Raw genomic sequence first — 18,913 nt, forward strand, 5'->3', positions numbered from 1 at the left:
GGGCCCTTCGCTGGCCGGCCATGCAAAGACCGAGAGCACCTTCCAAGTGGAACCCGCCCCCCCCCTTCCGAACCTGAAATGGCACCATTTCCCAGGTTGGAAACGGAACCCGTGTCGAAGCATCCACACGCAAAGCGGGGGGGGGGCGGGGTTCGGAGTTCTCTGCCCCGAGGAAGCTGCTGAACACTGCAGGGACCTCGTGGCTTTGCAGAAAGGAAGGACACACATACTGGGTCGTGGATGGGCAGCGGCAGGGACCTCGGGGGGGGGGGCGGTGCTGTCTCTTCCTCTCCTGGACCAGCGGCCGCCCCCGTCCTCCTTTCCCGCCTCTCATTGCAAGACCCTCCTGCTCCTTACTCCCCCCCCCCCCCAATATGCAGTTTTACCTCCTTGATTCTGCAGCAGGAATAAAAGTCCAGACTCTCACAAAGGAAACTTCGCAGCGAGGGGAGGGGCAGGTCAAGGGGGAATGCATATTGAAGCCCCGCCCCCTTCCCGCTGGGCCCGCTCGTTTTTTTGCACCAAAAAAAAAGGCCCTGCAAGGGTTAAAAGGAGCGAGTGTGCCCGACTGGAGAGGAAAAGGGCTGGAGGACTGGGCAGTCACTTCCTGCCACCACCCCCCATGGGAGGGTGGCCTCGCTGCAGGCATCAGCCTCGACCCCCGGGATCGGGTGAGCTGGAAATACATTGGGGAGGGGGAGTCCCGGGGCATTGCCGGGGGGGGGGGGTGCAAGGAGGGGAAGGGGGAGCAAAAGGCGGGGGGGGCTGGGTGGAGGGGGGGGCTGAGAAGCATCCAGGGATCCGAAAGCACCCCCAGCTGGTCGACGGAGGAAGGCGGGCTGCCCCCTCAGTCGTGGTTTCAACCCCTGACCAGCAGCGCACACAGACACCCACCCACCCGCTTTAAGCCCCTGCTCAAAGCATTTGCTGTTCTGCCTGGCCTTGGAAGGGAGCAATGGGGCTGGGTGTGTCGCTCAGGGGCCCCACCTCTGCCATGGGCTCAGGAGGTGGCCTTGGGTCAGCCCCTCCTCTCAGCCCCAGCTGTATTGTGGGGATAATAACACTAACTTGTTCCCTGCTCTGGGTGAGGCCCTGATCTGTCTAGAAGAGTGGTATATAACCATCGTTTGCTGTTAATTTCACGCCCCCTGGTGGTCTCAGCAGGCTGTGAATGTTAAAAGGGTGGATGGGGGGCAGAGTGCCAGGGACCCCCCACACACACACTGTGCAAAGCTGAGCCCCACCATGCCCGGACCCCCTTCAAGCGCCTGCCTTCCTAGCAGATGGGGAGCCAGGAGACAGCAATGCCCCCAAGTGCCTCCCCCCCAGTTAGCCTGAAGGATCCCACACTCAAGGGCACTGAGACCCACTGGCAGTCGCGGGGGCGTGAGTTGTGGCTGGGATGTCACATATTCGGTGTAGGCAAGTGGAAAGTGGCTCACGAGGGGGGGGGCAGCCTCTTCCCTAAAGACACCTTTGCGCCTTCAAATTTAGGAGGAAAACGTCACAGGAAGGAAGGGAAGGACGGGGATGGAGTGATTTGCTTTCTTCCTCCCCCGCAGTGCCAGAACCTGATGAAGCACATTAAGAACAGAAAGCGGCGTTCTTCTTAACACATTATGTGTTCTTTTAACACATAATTAAAAGTATGCAGCTCAGGGCTGCAGGCTGTGTTGGGGAGTATAAAGGGAGACGACACACTTTCATGGGGGTGGACCTATTAGTGGTTAAACAGAGCCTCCACTTTCAGGGGCAGGTTACCTGTGAAGATCAATTAAAGGGAAGGGGCGGCAGCAGGGGAGGCCGGTTGCTTTCTTTCCTGGCAAGTGCACTTCCAGGAGGCATCCAGTCACCCACTTTGGAAATGTTCTCTTTTCCGTACAGGGAGAAGACTCAACTCCTAGTGGGCTTCCTCCCCTTCCTGCCTCCATTGCCCGGAGACACTTCTGGACTTCACAGCCCCACCCGTTCTGCTGTTCCTCACCTCAGCAAAGAAGGAGGCAGAAGGTCCCAAGGAGATCCCAGCCGCTGTGCCCCTGAGATGGAGAGCTGGGCCAGGGAATCCAAGCCAGAGCCCAGTTCCCAGGTGGTGGCCCTGGCAGAAGCCTTCCTCCAGAGCCAGGCGGGGAACATGAACGGGGAGGAGCAGGTGAGAGGGTTTCCCCCTGCGACCCCCAAAGTGTGGGGACGGCTGTCTTCAGAACTGCCCCCCGAGCCAGACTTTGCAGGAAACCCTCCAAGGCAGAGTCCATTCTGGCCACTTTCCCAGGCATTCACGGGCACGGTTCTTTTCCCCTAACCCCTTTCCCTCTTCCTTCTCTGCTTTTTCAGGGGCCGTTGGAAGGAGCACAGAAGGGCGTGGCAGTGCCTGTGCAGAGATTAATTTGGGGGGAGGTCAAGCAGAAGGGCGATGGAAGTGCCCCTTCACTGGGTAAGGAGGGTGAATTTAATGGGGGGCGTTTTCCAGCACAGCCTGAAATCCAAGGGCTGCTGGCACATCCCTCTACAGTCTGTGGAGAGGGGATGCTTGTTTGCCTCGAGCTTCTCTCGCAATTTAGCAAGGTGCATCAGCCCTTTTCTCGGTCCAGGCCAGGCCTTGGGATTCCAGCCAGGAGGCGGCAGGAGAGAGAGGCCTTTCTTAAAAGGAGACGATTGTGAAATGAGAATGAAGAAGAATCTATTCCTTTTAGTTCTGTCTTCCCAACAGTTCTCCCCATGAGATCCCCCCACACATACAGACAAATACAGTCCCAAACGTAGAGCATTTAAAACATTAAAACTATGTTTAAAATATATTTATAAATATTTAACAATAAAATGAAAACATACAGAACCAAAAATAGTTGTTGCTGACACGGGGTCACCTTGAGGAAGGAGCACGGCCTTGGAGGTGGTGGCTCCAAGATGACGCCACTGTCTTCCCCTGACAATTCAGAAAAGTTCTTTCCTTTTCTGCTTTTCACAGGGAGGTTGTTGCATCTCTTTTGGAGACTAGTTGGGACTCTGTTAGTTAAGCTGATCAGTTTTGTTCTGGTCTTGGTTTTTCTGCCCTCTGTTCTGTGATTCTCACGGCTGGGTTTATTTTAATTACTGTGGGTCGTCTGTTTTCACCTGGGAAGAGAAGCTGTATAGAGAAGGGTCTGCCCTCATCCCCCAGGGAGGGGGTTCCTGATAGGGCAAATTTTTTATAATATTTTTCTACCAATTATAAATTCCCTTGTACCACTTACCCAAATGTAATCCAAGCCCAAACACAGTGATACAAAGAAATATGAGAAATGTCAGCCCTAGAACGGCTTATGTTCTGTTTCAGCATTTCTTCAGCTCTATATTGGAGTCTTTCTAATGTTACATCTTTGTAAACTTGTGTTTATTTACCCTACGGCACTGTTTATGGAAATGTCCTTGATACTGACTGTGCTAATCTCACACTGTGTAATCCGCCTTGAGTCTCAGTGAGAAAGGCGGACTATAAATGACATAAATAAAAATTACGCAAAACTCAGACGCCTGAGACTCCCAGGGCCCGATGCGTACTGAGCTAACCTTATCCTTATGCCTAAATCCTTTGATGCTAAAGAGTTTACAGAACAAAATGGATCAAAAAGGTTGCCACAAACAGTTGACTTAGACGTCATCTTACGGAGAATAATGGCAGCCTTTCTTTGAGTGGCAAGATACAATCAAAATGCTTAATGAAAATAAGAATCCTTTCTGGCTCCTTGTGGAAAGGCCGGAACATAAACAATCTGCAATACGAAGTGTCCAGGGCTGAATGTGGAACGCTTATTCTAGATAAAAATGGCTTCTAGCTATGTATTTACAAAGTTATGTAATGTCATACTAACCTGCAGCATAGCAACTACTACAACAAGAATCTGAAGAAGTGAGCTGTGGCTCTCGAAAGCTCCTACCCTACCACTAATGTTGTGAGTCTTAGAAGTGCTACTGGACTCTTGCTCTTTTCCACTGCTCCAGACAGACGACCACGGCTACCCACCTTGATCTGTCACAGCAAGAGACGTGGGATATGCTGTTGAGGTGTTTCCCATAACTTTCACATGCCAGGCAAAGTTTCTTGCTCACAAGACTAAAATGGTAGGGGGAGGTCTTTTTAAAAAATTCCCAAACAGTTCCACAAAGAGGGGGGAGCCATAACAAAAGAAGGCCCGTCCTCCCCAACGACAATGAGATCTATCCCCTCTGGGTGTCTTAACTGAGTGAGGGCATACATGCAGGAGAAAGAGAGAGGCATAGAAGGCCCAGGGTGTGGAGGTGGGGGCCAGCATCTGGGACTGGGCCAGGCAGTGAATGGGCTAAACACCTTACCCCCTTCCTTCTTCGCAGGCCCTGGAAAGATGTCGGGTGGATATTCTGGGCCTTCCCTTCAGTGTGATGGGGCACACACAACATCTGAGCAAGCAGATCAGGTAGGGAAGGAACCAGTGGGGAGAAAGGATGGGTGCCCCCAAGTGCCCCGTTCTCTTATCAGCCCGTGTCTGAAGGAATCTCTTTCCTTCAGTTCTCTCAAAACTGCTGACAAAAAAGGCTGTGAGAGTCACAAGAAAAAAGTTTCTTTGGTTCCTGTCAGAGAACTCCTGGCTCGTTGCCTTTATGGATCCTTGCTGAAGAGAAAATATTTCCTCCTCCTTTCAGGTTCTGGTGACCTTTGAGGATGTGTCTGTGGATTTCTCGGAGGAGGAGTGGGCGCTGCTGGATCCGGGCCAAAGGGCTCTGCACAGAGAAGTCACGGAGGAGAATTACAGGAACCTGGCCTCTCTCGGTACAGCTTTCCCTTCCTGTTAATCGATACTAAAAACAGGAATTGCTCCTATTGTCCTCCATCAGTGAATGCCAGGGAAGCCACCCAACATGTGAAACAGCCGATCTGTGTTTCTTCTGTAACCAGGCATTCAAGCACCTGCCTTCCACTCTTTTCCCCTGACGGGAAAGGGTGAGGTTGCACAAACTGAGTAATTTGTACGCCTTAAGAAATGGTTGTAGCTGCATAGGCCAGAAATAATTGGTGTGTTTTTCCTCCTCCAAATAAGGGCTTGTGGTTCCCATACCCGAGTGGGTCTCCTTGCTGGAAGAAGGGGACGATCCAGTTGCACAGGTCTCCGAGGAGGGAGAGACTTTGGCAGGTAGATATTGGGAACTTTCTCTGTTTTTTCCCAAGGGCAAGTACCAGACATTATAAGCAATAACCTATTAGGCTATGAGTGCCCCTGGCAGTCTTCAAACATATCTCATCCCGAAGCGGCCCTGAAATGTGGATACTTAAATCAGCAAGGTGGGGGCACTTGGGAATGAAGCAGATATTTCTCCAAACTTGGGGACTCCCCTCAGGTTTGCAGAAAAATCCGAAAACCAACAACAATTCACTGGGGGTGGGGGTTTCTCCCCCCTCCCCCACAACAGCCTGTTGTCTCAGCATCCACATATAACCTCTTCCGTTGTTGCTGCCCACAGAGAATCCTCAGAGATTTGATAAGCCTGGGAGGTTAGGGGAGGTGCGGGGGTGAAGGTGGCAAGCCCTGGAGCTGCAGTGGGAAGCAACCAAAAGTACTGAAAAGGGAAGAGGGGTAAGTGGGAGGGGGAAGCTTAACATCACAGGGTGAGTGGGTGGTCGGGTAGGTGGTGGAGAGAGCAAAAGAGCACCTGCGGCTGGGGAGAACTGCAGAGCAGGCAGAGAAGTAGGAAAGGTGAGGCAGGATCCAGCAGCGATACTAAGGGGGCAGGCAGCCCAGCATAGCTCCCTGAAAACGCCCCCCCCCCCCACACACACACAAGTTTTGTTGTCCCCCACTTGGTTTCTCAGTCCTTGTGAAACCTCACTGCTTACTTCTCTCCACTGTAAAAACTGTCCATTTATTTCGGCTTTCTGCCTCCTGCCTTTTAACCAATTTTTAATCCGTAAGAGGAGTAAACCTGTCCCCTTATCCCGGAACTGCTAAGCTTACCCAGGAGTCTTTGGTAACTAATTATGTGAGCGTTTTTGCTCTGATGGGATTTAGGTTGATGTTTACTGTGGGGTCAATGATGGGGATGGGGAGTCCTGGACAGGCCCTGTCCTAATTCAAAGTACTGTTGGAGGGAGAGAAGGAAAAAAGAAAGGAAAGAGAGAGGGGGGAAGGGAGGGAAGGGAGGATAGAGGGAGGGAACGAGGGAAGGAAGGAAAGAAGGAGGGAGAGAGGGAAGGAAGAAAGGAGAGGGAGGGAGGGAGGGAAGGAAGCAAGGGAGGGAAGGAGAGAGGAAGGGAGGGAACGGAGGGAAGGAAGGAAGGAGGGAAGGAAGGGAGAGAGGGAGAGAAGGAAGGAGAGAGGGATGGAGAGAAGGAAGGAGAGAGGAAGGGAGGGAAGGAAGGAGAGAGGGAGGGAACGAGGGAGGGAAGGAAGGAGGGAGAGAGGGAAGGAAGAAGGGAGAGGGAGGGAGGGAAGAAAGGAAGGAGGGAGGGAAGGTAGGAAGCAAGGAGGGAGGGAGGGAAGGAAGGAGAGAGGGAGGAAGGGAGGGAACGAGGGAGGGAAGGAAGGAAGGAGATAGGGAGGGAAGGAAGGAGAGAGGGAGGGAAGGGAAGGGAGGGAGGAAGGAGAGAGGGAATGAACGGAGAGGGATAGAGAGAAGGAAGGAGAGAGGGAGGGGAGGGAGGAAGGAGAGGGAGGAAGGAGAGAGGGAATGAACGGAAAGGGAGGAAGGGAAGGAAGGAAGGAGAGAGGGAGGGAACGAGGGAGGGAGAGAGGGAAGGAGAGAGGGACGGAGGGAAGGAAGGGAGGGAAGGAAATAAGGGGGAGGGGGAGGGAGGGAAGAAGGGAGGGAAGAGAGAGGGAGGACGGATGGAGAGAAAGAAGGAGAGAGGGAGGGAGGGAATGAAGGGAGAGGGAGGGAAGTAAGGAAGGAAAGAGGGAGGGAAGGATGGAGGGAAGGAGAAAGGGACGGAGGGAAGGAAGGAGAGAAGGAGGGAGGAAAGGGAGGAAGGAAAGGGAGTTAGGGAAGGAAGGAAGGGAGAGAGGGAGGGAGGGAAGTAGGGAGGGAGGGAAGGGGGGAAGAAGGGAGGGAAGGAAGGAGAGATGGAGGAAGGGAGGGAAGGGAGAGGGAGGGTGGGTAGGTAGGGAAGGGAGAGAGGGAGGAAGGAAGAAGGGAGGGAATGAAAGGAGAGGGGGAGGGAAGGAAGGAGAGGGAGGGGATGTAGGGAGGGAAGGAAGGAGAGAGGGAGGAAGGAAGAAGGGAGGGAATGAAGGGAGAGAGGGAGGGAAGGACGAAGAGAAGGAGGGAGGAAGGAGAGAGAGATGGAGGGAAGAAAGGAGAGAGGGAGGGAGAGAGAGAGGAAGGGAGGGATGGAAGGGAGAGAGGGAAGGAAGGAGAGAGGGAGGGAAGGAAGGAAGGAAGGAAGCAGAGAGGAAGAGAGGGAGGAAGGGAGGCAAGCCCTGGAGCTGCAGTGGGAAGCAACCAAAAGTACTGAAAAGGGAAGTGTGGGAAGTGGGAGGGGGGAAGCTTAACATCACAGGGTGAGTGGGTGGTCGGGTAGGTGGCGGGGAGAGCAAAAGAGCACCTGTGGCTGGGGAGAACTGCGGAGCAGCCTGGGAAGCAGGAAAGGTGAGGCAGGATCCAGCAGCGATACTAATTATGTGAGTGTTTTTGCTCTGAGGGGTTTTTAGATTGATGTTTACCTTGGGGTAGTTTGTTCCGTAGATGGATGTTTGCATTCTTTCATCTCATAAAAACCCTCAGGCAATGGTTGTTGGGGGTTTTCCGGGCTGTATTGCCGTGGTCTTGGCATTGTAGTTCCTGACGTTTCGCCAGCAGCTGTGGCTGGCATCTTCAGAGGTGTAGCACCAAAAGACTTGCAAGGTTTCTTGCAGGCCCAAAAGTCTTTTGGTGCTACACCTCTGAAGATGCCAGCCACAGCTGCTGGCGAAACGTCAGGAACTACAATGCCAAGACCACGGCAGTACAGCCCGGAAAACCCCCAACAACCATCGTTCTCCGGCCGTGAAAGCCTTCGACAATACACCCTCAGGCAAATTTGTTTGCAAGAGCAATGTTAAAGAAGATAAAAGTTCTTCTTGTTGATGCTATTCAGGCTGTTTGGGAGTCTCTGCAATATTTTTCTTTCTTTCCAATGCAGGACTTGTGGTTGTCTCCACTGATTCCCCCTCCAGGCTAGAAGGAGAAGACCCGTTTGGGCAGGACTCTCAGCAAGGAGAGAGAGCAGCAGGTGACGGTGAGGAACGGGGCAGGAGGGTCCTTCTGTCTCCTCGATCGGGTGATGAATTCTCCTGGCAGATGGGACTCACTTTCTCTCCTTGCAGAGTCCTGGCTCAGCACACGTGATGAAACTTGCGTCATGGCGCCAGGCAGAAAGTTCAGACAGGGGTCTGCTCATGATTCCCTTCTATAGAGACCTCCCCCCCCCCCCAAGCCTAATTATTATGGGCTGCACATGCCCGTAAGCACTGCAGCTGGATGAATTACTTAGGGGCCTGGCCAGAAACTTTGGCCACCAGACAAGAAGTGACTGAGCCCTGGCTCCAAAGGCCTCCAAAGAGTCCAGCAAAGCAGGCAGGAGTGCAAGAGGAGGAGGCAGCCGAAGTGGGGAAGAAATGGGGCAGGTGAAAGGTGGGGAAAGGCCATGCAAGGGTGGATGGCAGGACGTCATTATGCATTTGATTTGGAATCGTTGTGAATTGTGTGTGCAAGAATTGTAACTGCTTGGAAGAAGGAGAATCCGATACGGGATGGTCATTTGCTAGCTAACCCGTTGCGGTTGCAATTTGAATGTTTACAGCAGTTAGTGATTGAATTAATTGGTAAATGACCTTATTGGCGTTGTTATTTGCCCTTGTATTAACTGTTGCACATATCTGTATTTGAATTTTGCTGAATTTACTGTACTTGCTGTTCCAAATCGGGCTGTGTTCATAGCCTAAAAAGAAACTCTAGGGCAGCCTGTTTTACCCCTTTGTCGGACGGGGTGGAGAGGTGTCCACCGGGGCTTCCTTAAAGAGTGGTATTGATTGTGACATAGGAATGTTTATAGTACCGATTGCATAAATCACTGTGATAGATTTGTTCTAAATACACTTTTTGATATTTTCCTAGTTAGTCGGCCACGGCTTATGTTTTTTCATTCCTAACACGTGGCTCTCTCGTTGGGGTTTATCTAGATCTGAGATTAGGCTAACCTGGGCTGTCTAGGTCTGGGCTGGCCTGCCTTACCTGTGCTGAGATGTGGCTACGGAGGGAAGTCTGTTGGCTTCTTTGCCTCTGACTGAGTTCGGAGCTGGCTTTTCCGTCTCAGCTGGGCTGTGGGCAGGAGCAGAAGTGCTAATAGGGGATGGATGCTTCTCAGACCATTGTGTTCTTCGCCCTCCATTAGCCCCTCTTACTTGCCTGTTGTGTATTTCTGGAGGTATGGAGTGAACCTGCATTGAAATAGCTGAATTGAGGGGCACAAGAAACAACAATAATTTTGTGGGGTGTTTTTTTTTCTAATGAAAGGACCTCTGATTGCCACACCGGACCTCGTATCCGGGCTGGAGGAAGAGGAGGCGCTGCTTATCGAGTTCTGTGATGAAGAGGAAGGAGTGGCTGGGAGCAGCCTAGGTCTGTAGTGGGTCTCTGTGTTTCTTGTGGTTCCTTCCAAGGTTGGGGTCGGGGGGGGGGGTTCTGGGTTCTTATCTTCACAGTTGCTCCCCCTCAGAAACACTTAGATGGCTTGTCAAGGCTGAGAGGTGTCTGTAGATCATGAAAACAGGGATCTTTCTTCTTCTAGGCTCCCTGATCCATTTTTGTCCAGACAGTGGCTTCTCTGGCCAGGCTGTTTCCCAGCCCTGTTACCCCCGAGACCCCTTTAATTAGAGCAGCCAGGGACTGAACCGCAGACATTGCGCTTGGAAAGCAGGAGCTTTACTACAGACAAGTTACACAAAGCAGCTCCAGACAATGTGCTCATGCACACACCTTCCCTTCTCCTCCGTCCCCCACCACACAGCAATCTTGTCAGTGGTTCTGAAGGGCCTGACCTGCAAATATTTGCAAAAGCAGAGGCTCCCAAAGTAAAACCCAGCATCTTGGAGAGGCAACTCTCATCTTCCGAGCGTATTCTCAGTCCCGAGTAGGATTCGCCTCTTCCAATTGTTTGGAGCAAGGAGTCAGGAAGCTGCTGCGGTCCCCCAGCCAAGGTGCAGAAGTGACGTTTGTGATGGACGAGGACAGACAGGGCGGGATGTTTTATGAAGAGTGCCCTGCTGTGAGGTGACATGAAGGCTGAAAAATCTTTATCTGGCTGGACAGACTTAATATTGGAGGCAGGCAGGTAACAGGTCACGTCCTTTTTCTGTTAACTCCTCTCTATTGGCCGAGCTGGTTCTAGCCGACTCTCGGTCCAGCACTCGAACACTGAATTCATTAATCCAAATACACATCATTTGTGAGTCGTAAGTAGCGTAGCAGCTTTTCTCTGTTCATTTTTTTAGTCTGTATCCATGTCCTCAAACTATATTTTCTCTAGAGTTATGCCTGTAGCGAAAAACAAATTCCCTGGCTTCTTCCCCACAGGCTTTGCTTCTTCACACTGTAAATGTTACCCAGTTCCAGCTTCCAAAATACAGGAGGGAGCAGGAAACTGGGTGCAGGGAGTGGGGAGAGATTTCAGCTGAGATGATCAGTTCTCCGTCACCCACCAGAACGACTTCTGTCCTGGTTTCGGGCTGCATCTCTCTCGAGGGCCGTTTCCCTCATCGGGGAATACAGGAGCCTTCTGGGGTGCTGAATGAAACTGCCACCGAGTTAGTAGGGAAGGTTTGAGCTGAGCTGGATGTAGCCCAGACTGGGGATCCGCAGGGGCCCTGTGCCTGTGGGGGGCGGAGCTGGAGGTGAAGGGAGAGTGAAGTCTTTTCATCAGTTGGGGTCTCTTGTTGAATGTATGCTGGGCCCTTATTTTTTCTCCCCGTTCCTGCTTCCTTCCCATGTTTTATTGTTAAAAAAGAGGCGCTGAAGACTTTGTAGGGACCCCTGCTCTTTCGTTGTACTGAACGGAAAGAGAGAGGGCAATGAAAATTGTGTTCTGAACTCGAGGGGTGCCCTTCTCAGGGTAGCAGGACATGTCTTTCCAGTTATGGCCAGTGAGAACTTTGTGGGTCAGACACCTCAGGCAGAAAACCCACACGGCCTTTTGCACTGCCCCAATTCCATCATCCCCCACTGACCTGGGAAGAGCAAAGAATCAACCAGTCCGTGATCTGAGTACGAACCAAGTGTCTTGTGGCTGCATTCTGGGTCAGCTCCTCTGACTTGCAGTTCACTTCAAAGAAGGATCCCTGCATCAGTCACTGATCCAGGGAAGTACTATTTTCATTTAATTGTCACAAAAATGGGATTGGTCAATACCATCTAGCATTCCCAACACAGTCCAGACATCAGCCGTTTGAACGCTTCCATTTTCAATCTCAGTTGGTTTAATTCTAGGCTCTGTTTTTCGTATGTGTGTTCATGTCACGTGTAGCCAGTTTGGTGTAATGGTTAAAAGTCCCTACTCTTCCACTTGAAGAGTCACCAGTTGGGTGACTTTAGGCCAGTCACAACTCTCTCAGGGCTCTTTCAGCCCCACACACCTCACAGGGTGATTGTTGTAGAGATAATCTTACTATACTAGCAACAAAGCCCGTTGTGGGGAAAAATACAATGGGCTCTATAAAGGGGAGGGTGGGCAGGCAGACATTCACTCCTCCATCACTGATTCTACCTATTGCCTTAACCCCGCAGGCATTAGGAGTGGAGCAGATGGCAATACCCCACCCCTTCACCCAGCTGGAATCAAGATCAGATCATATGGCAATTCCCACCCTCCTTCACCTGACTGGGATTAGGAGTGGAGCAGTTTACAATGCCCCCCCCTTTAACTCAGCTGGTATTAGTGGTAGAGAAGGTGGAAATGCCCACCCCCACCATCACCCATTTGGGATCACGAGCAGGTGGCAATGCCCACCTTGTACCTTCACCTGGCTGGGATCAGGCGCAGAGCAAGAGGCAATGCTCTTCTTCCTTCCACCCAGCCAGGATAAGGAGAGAGCAAGTGGCAATGCCTGCCCTCTTCAACCTACCGGAATAAGCCACTGAACAGGTGGCAATGCCCACCCTGTCTTCACCCTGCAGGAGTCAGGAGCCAAGCATGCAGCAATGCCTGCCCCCCTTCAACCTGCTGGAATCGGGAGCAGACCAGGTGCCAATGCCCGCACCCCCTTCACCCAGCTGGGATCAGGAGCAGAACAGGTAGTAAAGCCCACCGCCCACCTTCACCTGCTGGGATCAGGCAAGGAGCAGGAAGTAATGCCCGCTCCTCCCTTCACCCAGTGGGGAGCAGGTGGCAATGCCCACCCCCCTTCAACCAGCTGGGATCTGGCTTGGAGCAGGTGACAATGCCTGCCCCCTCTTCACCCAGCCGTAGTAAGGCACAGAACAGGAGGCAAGGCCCACCCACCCCTTTACCTGTCATGTATCAGCATGGAGGAGGTAGCAAAGCCCACCACTCCTTCACATGGCCGAGATCAGGCAGATCAAGAATGGAGCAGATGACAATGCCCGCCCACCTCTCCTTCACCAGCTGGAATCAGTGATGGAAGAGGAGTGAATATCTGCCTGCCCACCCTCCCCTTTCTAGAACCCATTGTATTTTTCTGAACAATGGGCTTTGTTGCTAGTAATGACATACTTTGTGAACCACTCTGAGTGTGGCATTAAGTTGTCCTGAAGGGTGGTATATATTATTACTATTTCTTTCCACAGACGGTATGTGGGAGTTGGCAACTGAATATGCAGTGATGGAGAGAGAACATACGTATTCAGATGTGGAAGAGAACATTGAATATTGTGATTCAGTGAGCATGGTGGAGGGAACAAACCCTCTTAATGAGAGGGGAAACTGTGATATTTTCCAAGATGACAATTCTGAAGAAATCCCACCCCTTCAAAAAATATACAAAGGAGACAAGAGGGATGAGTGTCCAGGAAATGTGGAAGGATTTTCTGAAATAGCAGATATGACTATGCATGGGAACACCCATAATACAAGGAAAACATTTAAATGCCTGTACTGTGGACAAACCTTTGGACGAAAAGATACTCTAACTTCCCATCAAAGAATTCACACAGGGGAGAAACCTTATAAATGCTTGGAGTGTGGAAAATCCTTTGCACGGAAAGATTCTCTAACTTCCCATCACAGAATTCACACAGGGGAGAGACCATATAAATGCCAGGAATGTGGGAAAAGCTTCAGTGAGAGTGGAAGCCTTATTTTCCACCAAAAAATTCACACAGGAGATAAAAAATATAAATGCCTGGAGTGTGGAAAATGCTTCATTCACAGTCAGAACCTTTCTGCTCACCAAAGAACTCACACAGGGGAGAAACCATATACGTGTCTGGAGTGTGGGAAAAGCTTCAGTCAGAGTGGAACCCTTTCTTCCCATGAAAGAATTCACACAGGGGATAAAAAATATAAATGCCTGGAGTGTGGGAAAACCTTCAGTCAGAGTGGACACCTTATTCACCATCAAAGAATTCACACAGGGGAGAAACCATATACGTGTCTAGAATGTGGAAAATGCTTTAAACGGACAGATGAACTTACTTCCCATGAAAGAATCCACACAGGGGACAAACCATATGAATGCCTGGTGTGTGGGAGACGCTTCAGTCAGAGTTCAGCCCTTACTTCCCATGAAAGAACTCACACAGGGGAGAAGCCATACAAATGCCTAGAATGCGGGAAAAGCTTCAGTCAGAATGGAAATCTTGCTTCCCATCAAGCAATTCACACAGGGAAGAAAAGGTATGAATGCCCAGTGTGTGGAAAAATTTTCAGCCAAAGCGGAAACCTTACTACCCATCAAAAAATAGTTCACCGTGGGGAGAAACCGTATAAATGCCAGGATTGTGGGAAAAGTTTCAGTCAGAATGCAAAACTTACTCTTCATCAAGCAATTCACACAGGGGAGAAAAAGTATAAATGCCTGGAGTGTGGAAAAAGCTTCAGACAGAGCGGAAATCTTGTTTCACATCAAAGCATTCACACAGGAGAAAAACCATACAAATGCCTGGAGTGTGGGAAAGGTTTTAGGCAGAAGTATCAGCTATGTTGCCATGAAAGAATCCACACAGGGGAGAAACCATATAAATGCCTGGAGTGTGGAAAAGCCTTCGGACGGAAAGATATTCTTACTTTTCATCAAAAAATTCACACCAGGGAGACACCATATAAATGCCGGGAGTGTGGAGAATGCTTCAGTCATAGTAGAAACCTTTCTTCCCACCAAAAAATTCACACAGGGGATAAAAAATATATATGCTTGGAGTGTGGGGAAGGCTTCAGTTTGAGCGGAAGCCTTACTTCCCACCAAAGAATCCACTCAGGGGAGAAACCATATACTTGCCCGGAGTGTGGGAAGAGCTTCAGACAGAGTTCAACTCTTGCTTATCATCAAAAAATTCACACAGGGGAGAAAAAATATAAATGCTTACAATGTAATAAAAGCTTTGGGAGGAGGGATAGACTGAATTCCCATCAAAGAATTCACACACAGGAAACTGCAAGTGTTGAGAAATCTTAAATGGAAACCTTACTTCCCATGAAAGAATTCACCTAGGAGGGGAAACCTTATAAATTCCAGCAGTCTTGAAAATGCTTCCATCATGGTGGGAACCTTACTTCCCATTAAAATAACTCATACCTGGGAGGAAACCTAGAAATCTCTGGAATGTGGAAACACATTGTATCCAAACTAATTTTATTACAAAATTAGACGGGAATGCTATATTATAACATGTAATTCAGAAAAACTCACCCCCCCCATTTTTTTAGATTAAAACTACATCCCTATTCTCTTCAAAAGGGTAGTTTCATAAAGAGAATACCACAGTTTTCATTTTATAAATCGTGTTTTTGTATGGAATGATACAGTTGTGGGAGCATATTCGACCTCAACAGGCCGCCTGTTCCATTCAACAGGGGCCTCCAGAGAGAACGATTCTGTACAGGTATCCATTGCTCTTGCCTGTTAGCGTTGCTCAGGTAAGCGAAGCTGTTTTAACAGCTCATGTTGAGTGAGGAGGCCCTGTGGATTTGTGGGACCTGGACGGGCAGGAGGATTCAGCTGGATTCGGCTGGCATCAATGCCGGTCTCTTTCTTGGTTGTTTCAAATGAGGTTGCCGGAAGGTTCGATGGTAGTTCTGGTTTCTGCCAATCCCCGCAGCTGGCTTCCTTGGGCAGCAGCCTCCAGCACCTGTATCCACGGCATGGGAACATGGAGATACGACTCCTGTAACGTATTCTACATAGTCTCCCCTCAGAGTCAACTCAGAGGCTCCCATTGGTGCTGAATCCCGCAGATATCTAGGCAGAGGTTGACTATAACTCCTATTCTGCAATCACTTCATTGGCTACTCATAAGTTACTGGGCTCAGTTCAAGGTTTTGGCAATCTCATACAAAGCCCTTCCTGTCTGTGGGACAGCCTCGCCCCCTGTGCTCCAACATGGCAGCTCCGCTCGTCTGAACAGGGCCTTCTGCAGGCGCCACCCTTCAAAGGGGCAAAACCAACAGCCGCCCCTGTACGGGCATCCTCTGCCGCAGCCCCTGCCTTATGGAATGGCCTCCCTGAAGAGGTCAGCAAAACTCCTCCTCTCCTGGCTTTCTGCCAACACTGCAAAACTGAATTATTCACGAGGGCTTTCTTAGGCAGCTATTAGGGCTGTGCTGTGAGAATCGCCTGAAAGAGAGGCATTGGTACAGGGACAGGATCTGTAGACTCTACTACTGCGTACCATCTGTGGCTGTAAGTGTGCTCCTACTTCATAGTTTAATAAGTCCTATCAATCTGCTTTTGTTGTGTTTCAGTGTTGTTGTCGTCCCCCCCCCCCAGCGCTGTACTGGATTTCGACTCAGTTTCACCATTGGTTTTTCTACTGAACTTCTGCTTGTTTTCAAACTTCAGCTATCCCACCCTATCGCATTGTTTATTGAACAGCTGCTGATTATACTGACTTATTCTATGTAATCCACCTTGAATCTCTTTTTTTTAAAAAAAATTTTTTATTGAGTTAGAACATCAATATTTTTACATTACATTCGATTTTCCCCTAATTTTTCGTTTCTAACCCCCTCCCTTTCCCCCCCTTTTGTTGACTTCCAACAGCTTTCCCACCCTCTGTCCCTTTTCCCTTACTTCTATTAACTTCCTCTGTCTAAAACAAATATATATTCTCCATTATTTTAAGCAGTACATCTTTAACTCTTTTACTTATTATACATCCAAACTATACTTCTTTAGATAAACAAGTTATCCCATTTTCCAGTTTTGAATATTTCTATATATCATAAACCATAAAAGTTTCCCACATTTAAATCAAACAATTTGATTTGTTCTCTATATATTACTCATTTCTTCTTTTTATAGTATTTCTATATAACTCATCACATAATCAATCATTTTAACTCTTCTATACATTCAGTTTGGTGCTTATAAATCTTATCAGATAAAGAAAATATTGTTAATTACTCAATCCTCATATTTAAACCGTTAATTATTCTCTATCAATATTCTATCAATTAACCTTTGCATATCTATATATATCTCAATCAATTAATTAATCTAACTGCTTATAAATTCACATTTCTCTTCCTCCCCCGGTAAAGTCACCCCTCTCTTTTATACTTTTATTGTACTTCAGTAGTTCTCAAACTGCCACAGTTTTCCTCCCACCTCCCACTTCTTCTCCAAATATTGTTTCAGCTTCTCCCAGTCTGTGTTAAACTGCCCTGAGTCCAGATCTCTCAGTTTTCTTGTCATCTTGTCCATTTCAGCCATATACAGCAATTTGTAGATCCAATCTTCGATAGTTGGCACTTCTTGTACTTTCCATTTCTGCGCATACAAAAGTCTAGCTGCTGCAGTCATATAAAATATCAACGTCCTATGATGGGCTGGAATTCCCTCCATTCCCAAGTTTAGCAGCAGGAGTTCTGGGTTCTTATTTATTTGAAACTGTAAAATTTCACTCATTTCTCTTATTATTTCCCCCCAGAACTGCCTAGCTACCTCACACGACCACCACATATGATAGAGGGAGCCCTCATGCTTCCTACATTTCCAGCATTTATTAGAAGTGTTCAAGTTCCCTAGCGCAATCTTCTTTGGTGTCATGTACCAACGGTAGATCATTTTGAAAATATTCTCTTTAATATTAATACATGTCGTTGTCTTCATTGTAGTTTTCCACAAGTATTCCCATGCCTCCATTGTTATTTCTTTATTGAAGTTTATAGCCCATTTCACCATCTGTGTTTTAACTATCTCATCCTCAGTGTACCATTTCAACAGTACTTGGTATACCTTGGATATTCTTTTCTTGTCTTCTTTAAGAAGGGTCTGCTCTAGTTCCGAGTTCTCTGTTCGTATGCCCCCTTTTGCAGAGTCCGAATTGTATAAATCTCTAATCTGTCTGTACTGGAACCAATCATAGTTAGGTGATAGTTCCTCTTGCGTCTTTATTCTAAGTTTAGATACTTCAGTTTTGGTTATTTCTTTGTACGTTAAACATTGTTGTTCATTATCAACAGCTCTCGGATCTATCACCTCGTATGGAACCACCCACAAGGGGGTTCCTTCTTGTAAGTAAATTCTGTACTTCTTCCAGATTGTATATAAACTTCTCCTTACAAAATGATGCAGGAACATCGAGTTGACCTTTACTTTGTCATGCCATAGGTATGCGTGCCATCCAAAAATTTTTTTATATCCCTCTAGGGCTAATAGTTTCTTATTCTTTAATGTCATCCACTCTTTTAACCAAACTAGGCAGATTGCATCATGATAAAGTCTCAGGTTGGGCAGTTGCATTCCGCCTCTTTCCTTTGCATCTTGTAGAACTTTTACTTTCACTCGAGGCTTCTTGCCTGCCCAAACAAAATCTGATATTTTCCTCTGCCATTTTTCAAATTGTTTAGAGTCTCTGATGATTGGTATTGTCTGTAGCAAAAACATTACTCTTGGTAACACATTCATCTTAACTGCTGCAATCCTACCCAACCATGACAAATTCAGTCTATTCCATTTGATCAAGTCTCTCTCTATCTGAGTCCATAATTTTTCATAATTATTCTTGAACAAATCTATATTTTTTGCAGTCAGCTCAACTCCCAAATATTTCACCTTACTAGTTACTTCACAGTCCGTTGTTTCCATTAACAATTGTTGTTTCTGCTTAGTCATGTTTTTGCATAATATCTTTGACTTCTTTTTGTTAATGAAGAAACCTGCCAAGTCACCAAACTCCTTGATCTTATCTATCACTTTTGGCATGTTCTCCAATGGATCTTCTACAATTAACATTATGTCATCTGCAAATGCTCTAACCTTGTATGAATAGTCCTTTATTTTTATTCCTCGTATTTCCTCATCTTGTCGTATTTGTATCATCAGAATCTCCAATACTAAAATGAACAACAATGGAGATAACGGGCAACCTTGTCTTGTTCCTTTACTAATCGTCAATTTCTTGGTCAGTTCATCATTCACTACAATTGCTGCAGTCTGGTCTCTATAAATTTCTTTAATTGCTCTGATGAATCTTTCTCCCAGTTGTAGCTTTTCCATAGTGGCAAACAAAAAATCCCAGTTTAAATTGTCAAACGCTTTTTCAGCGTCTACAAAGAAGAAACCAACCTCTTTATCACAACGCTTGTCATAGTATTCAATAGCATTGATCACTGTCCTTAAATTGTCTCTTATTTGTCTGTCTGGCAAAAAGCCTGCTTGTTCTTCCTCTATGACTTCCGAGAGCCACAAATCCACCTTGAATCTCAGTGAGAAAGGCAGACTTATCAGTAATGTAAATAAACGAAATAAAATAGACG

General features: G+C 48.1%; 1 protein-coding gene across 1 annotated transcript; it reads left to right on the top strand.

Moving 5' to 3' along the window:
- Positions 1–625: 625 nt before the first annotated feature.
- LOC129329114 (zinc finger protein 345-like) lies at positions 626–17,782 on the top strand. The gene is made up of 9 exons (XM_054978543.1): positions 626–671; positions 1,885–2,149; positions 2,332–2,431; positions 4,348–4,430; positions 4,657–4,783; positions 5,052–5,144; positions 8,126–8,221; positions 9,499–9,603; positions 12,784–17,782. Exons 2-9 carry the CDS (start codon positions 2,042–2,044, stop codon positions 14,607–14,609), a joined length of 2,538 nt encoding a protein of 845 aa, XP_054834518.1. The 5' UTR covers positions 626–671; positions 1,885–2,041; the 3' UTR covers positions 14,610–17,782.
- Positions 17,783–18,913: the final 1,131 nt, after the last annotated feature.

The sequence above is a fragment of the Eublepharis macularius genome, chromosome 4, assembly GCF_028583425.1.
Source record: "Eublepharis macularius isolate TG4126 chromosome 4, MPM_Emac_v1.0, whole genome shotgun sequence".
NCBI lineage: Eukaryota > Metazoa > Chordata > Lepidosauria > Squamata > Eublepharidae > Eublepharis > Eublepharis macularius.